The sequence below is a fragment of the Meleagris gallopavo genome, chromosome 16 (assembly GCF_905368555.1).
Source record: "Meleagris gallopavo chromosome 16, MGAL_WU_HG_1.1, whole genome shotgun sequence".
Classification (NCBI taxonomy): Eukaryota; Metazoa; Chordata; class Aves; order Galliformes; family Phasianidae; genus Meleagris; species Meleagris gallopavo.
In genome coordinates, this window is record NC_139419.1 from 8028053 (window position 1) to 8041761 (window position 13709).

A 13709-nucleotide genomic window follows, 5' to 3' on the forward strand; every position below is an offset into this window, starting at 1 on the left:
CGGCGATTAAAGCCCAGCTTAGTTTTGTGTCTGCCTTTGAAGCGCTTGTGATACATTTGTCTTCTCAAATTCCAGCGTGTACACTTGGAAAGGCATTTCCCAGAGGGGAGCAAAGCACTTGAAGGGAGAGAAGAGTTTGAAGAGGTGAACCTTATGCCAGTAAATCCTCTGTTTACTTTGCTTTTTTCTCCTGAGGTTTCTTCAAGGCTTTCTACTACTCTCCTATGTCAGATGCGATTTGTAAGAGGAGAGGCCCCACACCTCATCCTTGAAGGCTTTTTTGTGCTATGGAGGGGTCTGAATGAGGCATCAGGTAGGGGCTGAGGGCAGTGTTTGCACCAATTTCTTACTGTGGGCATTAGAAGAATTACTGCCAAAAAAAAAGTGGAATTCTGCTCTCCTCCCTTATCAATATGTTGTTTGTGGTACGGCATATTGTTGTTTCCTTTTTTTTTTTCTTTCCTTTTTTTCTTTTTTAACCTGAAGAGAAAAGTCATTTAGTGAGAGTCAGAGAGGGAAAGTTGCCAAGATACACAGAAAGATCTCATCGCAGCCTTGGAAAGAGTTTAATGCAGAAGATAGACTTTTTTCTCATTGTTGCAACCAGGTATTTTGGCCGTGAGTTTCTGTGTGCTGAAAGGCTCCAGTTACAGACAGAAAGTGCCTTCAGCTATATTAACGATGAGAACTTAACCATAAGGGTGTTTGCATTACTGCTGAGCCACGTCCCTGTAGCTCTCTGCATGGCTGTCATTGAAATGCAACACAAAGTTCTCATTTCCTCTTTCATATTTTTCTTCATATTTCACATACGCAACTTGTTGAAGTTTAAGGACTATAAATAGCTCAGGAGGTGTTTGGGACATAAAATTTATACTAATGGTATTAATAGCATTTTAGATGACTTGTCTTTCAGCTTCATATAAGCAGGGAAACAAAAAAAAAGAAGCAAGGGAAAAGCCTCCCTGTTTACTTTCACACATTTGTACACCCAATTAACCACTGCCATCAGGGTGATATCTACATCGCTATCTCATAAGTATGAAACAAATGGCTGTAACACAAGAGCCACAAGATGGACCCAGCCCCATGTTGAGCAAGCACAGGCGGGTGCCCTGAGCCATCCCATCCCCACCGGCAGGACGTGGCTGGCCAATGAGACAGCCTTGGGGATGTCAGCATGACCCCAGCACGGCTTTGATCTCACCAGCCCGCAGCGACTGCAGCCTCTTGTGTCTCATTTCACTTGTTGTTTGACCATCCAGATATCCCCAGCTCGCAGTGGTTCCTGCCTCATCGCAAGGCTGGGTGCAGCTTATTGCCTTATAAAAGGCAATGTATGCATTGGAGCATAGAGTGAGAGGAAAAGTTGAGCTCTAGCTTAGAGAAAGTGTGTCTGCAGAGCAGTTAAGTTTTCAGAGCTGTTTTGTGTATACAAATGCAAGATGTTTCTATCATTGCATTAAAATAAAGCAAGTTGAAGTGTGCTACTGGCATAGCCAACCTGAGGTTCAGAAGTTGGCTGAACAAAAAAGGGAACATGGCAGCTATCAAACATCTGAAGCACTGGGCCATTACCCAGAGCAGCAGCACCTTGGAAGAGGTGTTTTGGGTATGAAGTTAATAAGCTTCATATTTGTCTTGCTCTGTTTGCAGTTTGCTGCTGGGGTCAGGGGTCTTTTTCTTTTTGAAGATATATCGGAGATATAGGATAAATAAAAAGAGCTGGGCTCTGAAAATAGAGGAGTTCTTTTTGTTTGATCACTCATAGGAACAAGTGCTGTCTTGAAACTTTTTTTGGTGGGATTTCTTGTTAGTTTCTTTCTTGTTGCTCTTTCACTGAGATACAAATTTTAAAAATCTTACTCCTTTATTTAAAAAAATAGAAAAAATTGATTTTGTGTGCTTTCTACTCTTAAAAATGAGACTTTTTTAAAAAATAAAGATGCACTTTCTCAAAAATAAAAATATTTTGTTTGAAAAACAGTTGGCTTGTGAAAAACCTCTGCATTCCATTTGCAATAGCTACTTGCAAGCTGAGATTCGTGGAAGAGAATCACTTGGGTCACTCACAAAAACAGATCTTCTAATGAATAAACTATTAAAACATTTCTCATTGCTGAGCTGCAGAGGTCAAAGCAATACTGGCTTGCTGTGTGACCTTGGACAAGTCATTATCTCATCCTCCTTCATCGCTGAAATCTGACTGTGAAATAGCTCTTCACAGGAGAGGTGGGAGAAGCAATTAGCTAGCACTACTGAAATGTTTGGGATGTGAGATGTGGTTGGTAGGTGCTAAGGATGGCTCCCATCAGTCAACGTTAGCCACTGCTGTGATTTGGCAAGCACTGCTTTCTGGCTGCTTAGTCTAGCAGGAGTGGAAAGAGTGCTGGGCAGAAAAAAAGTCTATCAATATTTATAACCTGGTCATCAAATGTTTTAGTAACAATTCCCCTTGCTTTTGTCTGCTGAGCACTTTAGTAAGTAGAGATACTGCCTGTTCCATGAGTCTGAAAGAGTGTTACCTGCTAGCCTGAGTGCTATCTTCTGCAGCTGGAGCAGAGTTCCCATTTCATATTCATTTACACATACAGGTGCCTCTTGTTCTGGTCTTCTGTGTCTTTTCTCTAACAGACTGCTGTGCTCTCTGATGTCCCTGGGATCCCTGGGATTGTCCTCCTTTTTCTTTTCTGTCTTACAGACTTTCTCCTGTGAATGTGTTCATTCAATTTGTCAATTGCGTGCCAACCAGGAGAGGTTTGCGGAGGTCTGAAGGGAGCCACGTAGCCAGCTCTCACCAGCTCTTGGGAGAACTCAGATGTTTTACTGTTCTTTGTACATTCTCAGAATTAATTCTGCCCTTTTGCTGAGGATTTCTTTCACGCCTGTCTGATTTCCATGAGAATATGAGCAGCTCAAGCCAGCATAAAGAGCGACAAAGGCTTAGAAGTGCTGGTGAAGGACACTTTCAGCTTCGGCCATCCTCAGCCTCTGCTGTGGCTGGAGGACATGGTGCCCACAACCCTGTGCTGTCCCACACCTCCCTTCTCTGCCGTTAGCACTGCTACAGCCTTACAGTGTGCCTGCCTGGCTCAGGTCTAGTCCTTTAGGGATATTGTTCCAGAGTGCCTTGCTCAGGCCCACATCTATGTGGCTTCTGAACATCTGCAAGGAGCAGACCCCACAGCCTCTGGGCACCGCACAGTGCACAGTGCTGCACGATGGGCAGAGAGAACTCCTGTGCTCTGGGTGGTGCCCAGTGCCTCTGCTCTTGGCACCACTGCAAGGAGCCCAGCTCCATCCTCTTTGCACCTCCCTTCAGGTGTTAATGGACACTAATGAGAGGTCCCAGAGCCACCTCTTCTCTATGCTCAGCAGCCCCTGCTCTCCCAGCACTCCAGGCCTGGCCTGGCTCAGCTCCCTCAGCCTGAAGCAGGCTGGACAGACAAACAGCCTGCCCCTGTGGCACTGCTTGCATCCCTCTGTCTGCAGAGAGCATGCTGTGGTGCAGACCATGGTGGTGCCCAGGGGTAGGCTGTGATGGTGCCTCCCTTTTGGGGTTTTTTCTGAGTTTAATAAGCATGTTTTGGAGATGATTTGGAGGACAGCTGCAGGAGGAGGCCATACAGCAGGCTCAGGAAGCCAGGGAGCAGTGCAGGGCTGGGACGTGGGCAGTACTGAGGTGGAACTTTTGGCTCCCAGGGAGCCCACCCACCAATGCACAGCAAACAAGGGTGTTCACTGATTTCACAGTCCTTGTGTGGCCTGTTGCACTTTCCCCAGGAGTTGTCACCAGTGTAACCTATCTGATGGCAAATAAAAATGCGACTTCTTAAAAATCTGCTATTGCAGTCAGTGCTGGGCTGAGTTTCCATGGTAACAGGTGAAGGGGGGAAATCACGAAGGCTGGCGTTATTCTGCAGCAGACAAACATTGTACCATGTCCATTCCCTTTCCTTCATGTAGCATGTTTTGAACATTACAGCCCTTATGGTCAGGATGTTCATCCTGGTGTGGAGACGAGGGGAGGCTTTGGTGGAGGACTGGAGGTCAGGGCCTGGCCCAGGCCTTTCTGAGAGCTTTGCCATTGATTCTAATGGTGTCAGGATGAAGTCTTCTTCAGTCAACAACTGCTCACAAGTCTGTATAAACCCCCTGCTCCATCGGAGATGGAGTCAGGCCCAGCTCAGAGATGAAGGGCAGTGGGTGATGTGGTTGCCTGCACTGATGTCAGCAGCTCAGTTGACTTCCTCAGCCTTACCTTTCTGTTATGAACCCTAACATGCTATTTTCCAGTATGCTGGATTATAATTTATTGATATTTTCATGTATGAAATGCTTGTAATGCATGGCACATGAATATTGTAGTAAGAAAAATGTAATTTTTCTCCTTATTTATAGGATGGCTATTTTTCTCACCGACCAAAAGAGAAAACACGAACAGACAGCAATAATGAGAATTCGGTCCCCAAAGACTTTGAAAATATTGATAACAGTAACTTTGCTCCCAGGACTCAGAGGCAAAAACACCAGTCTGAGCTGGTGAAAAAACCCCTTAGCAAGCAAAAGGAGCATTTGAGAAAGAAACTGGAAGAGGAGAAGGTAAAGGAGAACTCGCTGCTGGGGAAGAGCTCCAACGAGGTGGTGCAGTTGGGTGATAAGCCTGGAAAGAACAGCAGTGACAGCAACCTGAAGGACATGCACACGTCTCCCATACAGCAGCCTCTGAAAAAAACTGGAAACAGCTCTCCTGAACTGAGGTACGACCAGCCACCCAAGTGCGAGGTAACGGGCAAAGAGGCAATCTCAGCCATGTCCCGGGCAAAGTCTAAGCAATGTCGGCAGGAGATCGCTGATGTGTACTGTCAGCACAAGCATGGAAAGCTGATGCCGGAGAAGGTGACACGTTTCTGTACGCTGGAGGGTAAGTTGGGAGGTGGTGAAGGAGAAATAAAGCGGTGTTTTGGGAATAGGATTGTGTATGATTGAAATGGATTCCTAATGACAAGAAATGGACTTTGCTGCAGAAACATGTACTTCTCTAGTCTGTGAAAGCTGGGGAGAATCTGAGATGTTTTAAGCAGGGAGTTATATGGGTATCGCAGGATCCTTGGTAGATTCATGCTGAATTTCTTTTTCACTTCCCCCAGATTTTTATTGTGCTATGTGATATAAGAATTTATCTGCTACTTTTGTTTCTTTTAGTTCTTCATCTAGAGATGCAGAGAAGCACAGTTGAGGTGCATGTCTTGTTACTGAGTCGCCTGCTTTTCTGGGATCAGAGAACAACTGTAGTGAATTCTGGTGTGTTTTGCTAGCCAATAAATGAGATATATTGTTGTTACAGCCATTTTTAATAGTTCTGCTATGGAACTCTAGCTAAGAACCAGAGCTACTAAGCATTTTTGTGAGATAACTGTAAGAAACATAGCTATTTTTTTAAGCATGAAAAAAAATCTAGTTCTGTGACTCGCTTCTGTTTTTAATGATCTTTAATCAACTAAAGTAATTTTCAAAATTACCACTGTAGAGAGCCAGGTGCCAACTGTTGCCTAAGTCAGGCTTTGATTTGTTGCTTGTGGTTCCTGTGTGCAGTCAGATACATCAGGCGTCTCTCTGCTTGGTTTCACTTTGCATATTTCACTAGCCCATTTCTGCCTTTCAGTAAGAACACTTCATGAGCCGCCATTTACTCAGCTGTAAACTTCCACCATAGTAAAGTGCTTGTTTGAAAAGAATGTTCAGTTTATTTCATGAGGAATATTTACTTACATCCTCTAAGCCTGACAGCTTACCCGTTCATTGCACCATCTCAGAGAGAGCAGTGGTTATGACTGGGTAGACTCAGTGTGGCACAGAGAAGAGGAGGAGGATCATGGTGCTGTTGGCTGAATTTGGAGGTTAAACTGTTTTCACAGAGAGTGTAAAAAAGGAGGTGCCCCAGAGGAACATCTCTCTGTAATAGAAGCTTAAGCTTTTAGCTTAGATGTTGCATATTACCACAGTGAATGGTGTCAGCTCCTCATTTCCCACCTCTGTGACTGTTGTTTTGTGGCTATGGGGTTGGTTTTGGTTTGTTTGTTTGTTTGTTTTACAACATGTGTTTTGATGTTTTTCTTTTGGTAAAATTGGTAAAATTCATGGTAAAATTCAAAGTCTTTACTCTGTAGGCCAATATTGGAGATTAAGAATTAATGGAGCAAGTAGAAGATGTAGTGTTCAGTGTGAATGGGAAGAGAGACAGAGAAGGCAGAACAAGTTGTAGGGAGAGTAAAAGCAGAACAGCAGAAAGATAAGAATTCAGCAAAATCAGGCATCGATGGCAGTCTCAGCATCACTTGAGTTTCCCTCCAAAGACGTAGTGAAATGGAGTCATTGTCCAGTATGCTTTTATTTTAAAATACACATGAATTTATTAGCAGCTCATGACTTATGGGGATATGCCACATTAAAGTATTAAGTGTAAAAAGACTGTGGGTACAGTTTTTTGGGTTAACAGTGATTAAGTTTCATTCAAATTTTTGTTTTAGGCAGTGAGGCCTGTTTAAGAAGTTTAATTTGGGAATTTATTAACTTAGCCAGATGGATCTTTGTGGAAAATGTTGACTTTTCTTTGCCTCAGGGTGATTTCCTGCTGCCCATGCTGACAGCTGAAGTTTACTGCTCTAACAGCCAGATTTCATTGGCGTAGAAGTCTGTACATCCTGTGTTACATATAGGGTGCTCTGGAGCAGACTTGGGAGCTCTGCTGTAGGGAAGTGATAAAGCAGCAGCATATTGAGTGGGACATGAATTGCTTATGCAAGTGGTGCCAGTGCACAGGCAGACTGGGACCTCAGAGCTATAGAAGAGATCCAGGCTTAGTGATTTCTAGAACATCTGAATACGGCGTTATTAAGATAGACGTGTAGGAACACCTGAATTGAAGGTGTCCAGTGGGTGTTAGAGTACTCCTCAGGACTGGTTCCTGTTCAGCCATTAGTTTCCTTCTTGGAGACCTTATGATACCACTTGGTTGATCTGTTCAATTTTACAGCCCTGTTAAAGATCCATAGATTGAGTTCTGTTTTGTGGTCTCAGACCTTTCCTGCTGCTGCTGTTAGCCACATCCTTTGTCAAAGGTGTCTTCATCAGATCCAGATATGCCTGAAAGGCATTGATCTTCATTAGAAGAGGTTTGTGAAGCACTGGCTATCAACTTTTGGGAACATAAGACAGCCTGTTGTCAAGATTGCTGGCAGGGGGGAGGTCTGTTTAGACGTTTTGCCAGTTTATGCATCGAGAAAGCTATATGCTGTTTGTCAGCAAAAGTCAGACATCCAGGCACTTGTTAGTCTTTATTTTTAGCATACAGGCACTATCCCTTTCAGTTTGGTTTGAAAAAAGATTTCCTGTCCATTTTCAGCAGAGCTGTAAAGTTTAAATATTTATGCATTGTAGAAGCACATTCATCCATTATCTCTGTGTATAAATGTGTTCTCAGTTCTACAGTTTCCATTGAGATGTCATCCAACATTTAATTCCATTGGATCCTGTCTTGGTTGATCAAAGCCACAAAGTTGTTCAGCGTAGCTATCAATCATGGACATGACTTCATCCAGCTGGACTATCATAAATGTTAAGCGATACATTCACTTGAATCGTTACCAACAGGAACAGGATCTTACAGGCTCATTTTCTTTCTTTCAAATACTTTATTTCCAATGGCAATAAGCAAAAAAAAATTGAATGTAACCATCTTCAGCGTATAAGAAAGGATTGTTAACGCCAGTAGCATGTTGTTTGCCACTTGTATGAAAAGCGGCATTGTTTCCATGAGAACAGAAGCAGACAGGCTATAGTCCCTCTGAGGACATTGCAGAGTGTCTGCCTTGCAGCAGGACGGGGCCTGGAACAGGAGAAGTTGCCTACCTTGCTCAGAATGTGGGTAAGCATTGGCCAATGAACCCAGCCTGAAAACAGGACACCAGTGCTGTGGACCAGGAAGCTGGTGTCACAGGTTTTGGGTGCAGCCTTATCTGAAGTCAAAGCTAAGATCAGGGCAGCAGGCAGCTAGCTAGTAAGTCACTTCGTTTTGAAGGGACTGTTTGGAGCTGGTAGAAGTGAGTTTTGAGGGGAAATATAGTCAGTGCAGGTAAGGGAGGGAGAAAGTAAGTCTGACACCATCCCTCTGGGGAGTTCAGTTCTTTTCAGATGTGATGTGGAGATCAGCAGCCTGCAGACAGCAGGGCTGGTTGCTTCCTTGTTGGGCCCATCTCCAGCCTGGTCTCCAGCCATGCAGGCACTGACTCCCCAGGTGAGCTGGACTCAGTTCTGCTCAGCAAAGGTGGGCCTGGATGAACTGTCTCCTTCCCTATCCATGGCCCTCCTCTAGGGCAGATGCACTGATAAGAAGTGGAAGTTGAAACGTGAACTCCTGGCTTTAAAATAATCTAATCTTAAACCTCTTTGGCAAAGCACAAGTGATATGTGCCACATTATTCCCCAGCAGAGTCTTTTATTCCCATGGGAAGGGTGCAGTTTAGAATGGCCATGGTGACCCTATGTGACTAAAAATTTGAGCAGCAATAAATTACAGTTGCACAACTCCACAGAGAGGCTGGGACTTTTCCTTGCTGATCTTCCTTCTGCAATTAAAGTAGCCCAACTTCAGGCCTGCTGGCTGCATCAGTCCCTGAATTCTCTGCTTTTCACTCTGATGTGGATTATGACAGCCCTGAGTCCTTTGGCCCTCAAATTAGATGGATGTGCAGTTCTCGTTGGTGCTTGGTACTGAGTCTGTGAGTCATCAGGTCTGGTGCCGAGCGGTTTCTGCATCAGCCCTCCTGTGGGCCAGCTTCTACAGGCTGCTACAGTCCAGGGGAGACCCTGCCCTAATCCTTATTGTTAATTATCCATCTGGGTTTATGCTTGACCCAGATCTGTGGCCCTAGATAGACAAAAATAAGTAACAGTTTCTTTGAGTGGTTTTTTCTAAGACGCTGTGGCAAAAGAAAAGTCCCCAGAAATGCTGCATCAAGTGAGCCCAATTTATTTTCTGTTGGCTCTACTGTAGTCTTAGCAGTTTTCTGCTACCTTCATCCCTATGGGGTAAACCCAACTCATAAATAAAGTAGAAAAATAATCAAGCTACTCTGTTTGCACATAATTCACCAGCACTAAAAAAGTTCTTTACAGATCAGACTGCTTTCCCTTGAGTTTCTTAGTGATAATACTGCTCTGGCACACTGAGGCAAGAGATTGGAATTTCTCATGTGCTGCTGAGGAGAGTGCTCCATTTCATTTTAGAAAACACCGCCTTCTTTCAGTTTTCAAGCCATGAGAAAAGGGCTCTGGAGCTCTGTTTACTGTACAATATGCACAGGTAGTAGCAGTCTGTATGCCTGCAGAGTGTGTAGCTGAACACTTCAAAGGACTTGGCAGGAGGAGGTTGATTTGCAGGAAGAGAGGGGATAAGCCTCACAAATGCCAAATACGAGGTGGAGCAGAGCAGTTCTTCAAAGCATGGAAATGGGAGAATCCTCTGTATAATTTTGGAAGAATGGGAGTTTCAACTAAGCAAATATTAAATTTCACCCTGTATATGCATGGGTAAGCACACAGTGACATGTAAATGTATGCCCTTTGTTTAGCTCTCACAATTTTGGCATTGCGTTTTTGCACTCGCTGGGTTTAATCAGAGGTGACTGGACCCCAAATTTATCTTTTTCTCCTGGTTTCAGGATTCCCAGTGACAGTGACTGCTGCTTTCCTGCACCTCTAATCTGTCAGTGTGACAAAATGACTGTGATGAGCTGTGCACGGTTTAAGAAGCATATAAGAGCCACTGCACATACAGCCCAGACAGCGTTTTAATTTGCTGCACCATAGATGACTCTGGTTGCAATAAATTTACTGTGAGTAGACTAATTGCAAAATAACACTAATTGAGTAGTTATCAGCGAACAACATCCTGTGGAACAAAACTGCTCACAATTAATAGCATTTAAGCCATGCGCCGTTATTCTGCAGTACACCAAGATGTAATTACCCCACGTACAAAGATTGTGTTCTCTTCTGGAAACCGTATTCTTTCTTTATAAAAGGCAGTTTCAAGATTCAGTGCTTGAAATTTAGGTGAAGTGAGCTTCTAAAATGTGGTGTGCCTCCTTTATGCCCTTAGCTATGTGTGAAGCAGAGGCAACAATACCAAAATCAATGGAGCCATGACACTGTAAAGAGGAAAAAAAAGGTATCAGCAGTAATGCACAGTCGTAGTGATTCTCAGGTTAACGTGACATGTGCATGTTTTGACAGATAAAATTAGAATATGAGAGAGTAATGGAAAGACACTTAGTTGTTTTGGCTGAAAATGGACCCTGTCTCATCATGTGGATGGAGACCAGAGAATAGCCTATGTGCCAAAAGTACATGTATATGCCAGGACTCAAAGTTCAGAGAAGCTACTGCCACTTGTACTGGATTTTCAATCAGGCATCAGATGGAAGGGCTGTGTTTTTATTGTGTGCTTGGAGCACTTGTTCCTTGGAACATAAAGGCAATGCTTCTTTGATCCAAAAGCTGTCCAAACACTTCTTGTTGCTCATGGAAGAGATGTTCCTGGGAAAAGGAACCAAGTTAATGGTTTATCCTCAGAAGCTGAATCTGGCCAGTGAGTCAGAAACTGGACATCTTTCTTTGTAGATGGAAAGTCCACAGATCTTGTAACAGAGATGAACAGGGCAACAAACTTGAGGGCAGACAAGTGTTGGCAAATGGCATCTTAAGAAAATGCTGAGAGCAGTGCACAGCACAAGAAATGAAGGGCAGGAAGGCTGAAAAACTTGCGACCAGCAGCCCTAGTTGTCACCAAATTGCTGTTCTGGAAAATGCTGTCATTTTAGGGAGCATTAGAGGGGCAGCTGGGCAGGTGTGGGAGCAGCTAATGGCCAAGTGGGCAGCAGGTGCTTAGTGAGCACTTTGATAAAGATTACTGTGTGTGTACAGCAGTGAAAGCAAAGTGCTTGAGCAGTGGCTAATGCTCCCATGATCCTGCAGTGTGCATAGTTGGAGTGGTGGGGATGAGATGGATATGATTGAAGCAAAAGGAGGTTGTTGCTGGGAGCTGGTAGGGTTTTAAATTAAAAATATAGTCAGAAAATATGTTTAAAAAGTGTTTTGTGGTAGGAAAACTCAAGCCATACCAGTAGTTTTGCTTATTTTCGTGTAAAATAGGTGTTGGGCTTCTGATATGGACTCATTGCAGTATTCAGTGGATGAGTGTTTAAGTGAAAGCATTGCATCTAAATTCTCCTGGTTTTATTCAGTGCTGAGCAGGAAGCTGTGCAATATGAAGCACAGTAGTATTGAATCCAGCTTAAATTAAGGTTTGTGAGCAGCGTCAGTGTTAGTTCTTCCCTAATCTGACTTTGCAACCGTAACAAAACTGTTGGAGTGTCACTAGTATGCATTAATTGTTAATGGACAACAGCGACTTTCAGATTGGCTTTCAATGTTGTGTCTACAGCATCACCAAGGGTAGAAGGAGGTTGCTGGGGCTGAGTCACTACCGATTCAGCTCTGCATTTCTAACATTTGCACATCTCTACGCATGAGAAAGAAATACTGGTTTTCATGGGAACCTCCATCTCATGAGCTGTTGCTTTGAGGACAGGGGACTGCTGTGTCCCAGCAATCCGTGTTAGCTGCAGCTTGAGGCAGCCGCTGTTTGATTTGAAGACAATGACATAATCTGCATTGCTTCTAAAATAATTGGGGGGGTAAAAACCTTTACATTTAATTTCCTCCTCTGAGCTGGCCTAAAGAATTTTCCTGTTTTGTGGCTGCTTGGAATAGATGCCTTGACTGTTCACAGAGTTTGCTCCAGAATTTGGTATACAGTTAAAAGGAATATGCCCTGCTTCAGGCACATTTTCAGACGGGTACACGTAGTTGATGTACACAGAGAATCACGGGGCTTTATGAGACCAGAGGCTGTTTTGCAGTGTCTTTCCTTGGGAATGAGGAGGAGTTGCTGAAGGGATCTACCCTGAATTAAAATGCCAACAGTCTAGGCATGAAGCCAGTCTTATAGGGCATTAATGCTATTTTAAGAAAACCATGATTTAGTTGTTTCTGTGCAAGTATTTCTTACACAGAAAGTAGTTTTAAAACATCAGTCTTTTTTCTCCCTGAGTAATCAAGGCTGGTATAGAAAAAGTGAATAACAAGAGACTGTAGCAGTGCAACCTCGGATAAGATTTTGTGTATTTAGTCTTCCAGATAAAAGCTTGTCTTTGATTGTTCAGGAGCTTGTTAGATGTGAATAGCCCTGATTCCCTCACTCTCTGCTTTAATATCCATGATAAGTCACTGATTTATCATCTGGTTGTGTCTAAGAAGTCATTCCTGATTGGCACCTGCATGAGGAAGAGTAGTGCTCCCACTCCCAGTATCTGCTTTAATGCACACGCAACTCTAATGTGTTCTATTTACAGTCTTACTCACAAACTGTTCCTGGCAAGATCTTGGGTTTCAAGTCCTGGCCCTACTGAGAAGTCCGTGGCAGAATTCCATCGTTTTCCTTCTCTAATTTTCTCACCAGCCTCCAGGGAGGCCAAGGAATTTTTCAGTTCCCTCTCCCAGAGCTCTCTGGAGCCAGATCCTAACAAGCTGTTCTTGTGGTGGGTGCTCACCTGTCACCATCCCTCCATTGGATGTCACCAAGGATGCAAGGATGGTGTGAGCTCATGGGAAACCTCACTGCTGAGCAAGACAGCTCTGCAAAGTAACTAATTCTAACTGCAGTTGCTTGTATCATCCTCATTCTGCAAGGTGATTGCTTCTGTTTTCTGGAGACTTGTTCGCCCAAACTGAGGGCAAAGTGTTTTGTTGAAGTCTTGATTCATTTGTGTCACTCATCAGAATGGTAGAGAAACACTTTGCCAGTGAGAATGCACCCTTCTGCTGTAAATTGCAGCTGAAGCACTGCTCTTGCTGCTTACTCATCTGTGCTTTTAATTGGAAATTAAGGCTTCCAGCCAGCTACTAGCTACTACTATGCAGCAGAGTATCTTCAACCGCTTTTAGACTGAAATCTTCTGTGTATGTTGTGTATTACTGTGCTGCATAATATTGGTGAGCTTGACAGTAGCATGACTAAACAGAACTGAACATTTCCATGTTCTCCATCTATTTGTGAGCTATGATTCATTCTGGGTAATTCACTGAATGGTAGGCAGGAAAAAGGAATTTTAAAGGATGAATTTACTGCAATGCATGTTGTATCTGTTTGTATTTTTTCTTCTGCATGGGATCTAGGTGCTCTGAAATAATTTGAAATAATTTCTCATTAATTGCACATCTGCAAGTCTCTGAACATCTTTGAAGATCTGGACCAAAGTAATTCCCCGTGTCAGAGGAGGAATCATCTTTGATCACTTACTTGAGAGCATGGTAAGGATTACTCCCTTACAAAAGGGAGAGCCAAGCCTGGCTCAGTTGCCCACCTTGCCAGCCAGCATAAGCAAACAGCTAATGAGAGCTGAGGCAGCTGCTGAGATTAATTGGGAATAACAAGACTTCTGTGTAGCACGTGCTGGGTTTGCCAAGCTGCAGCAGAGACAGGCAATGTGGAACTGAGGTATATTTTTGCATAATTCTACTGTTTCCTGCCAGGAGATGAAGACAAACCCAAGATTCCCATGAAATATTAAAAGCAAAGTGTGTTA

General features: G+C 43.6%; 1 protein-coding gene across 2 annotated transcripts in view; it reads left to right on the plus strand.

The window, feature by feature from the left end:
* XYLT1 (xylosyltransferase 1) overlaps window positions 1-13709 on the plus strand; it is a 152837-nt gene that overhangs the window by 64673 nt on the left and 74455 nt on the right. For both annotated transcript variants that reach the window (XM_085237164.1, XM_085237163.1), the window contains exon 2: window positions 4402-4924. In XM_085237164.1, the coding sequence (XP_085093290.1) occupies window positions 4402-4924 (523 nt within the window). The remainder of the gene's footprint in view (window positions 1-4401; window positions 4925-13709) is intronic.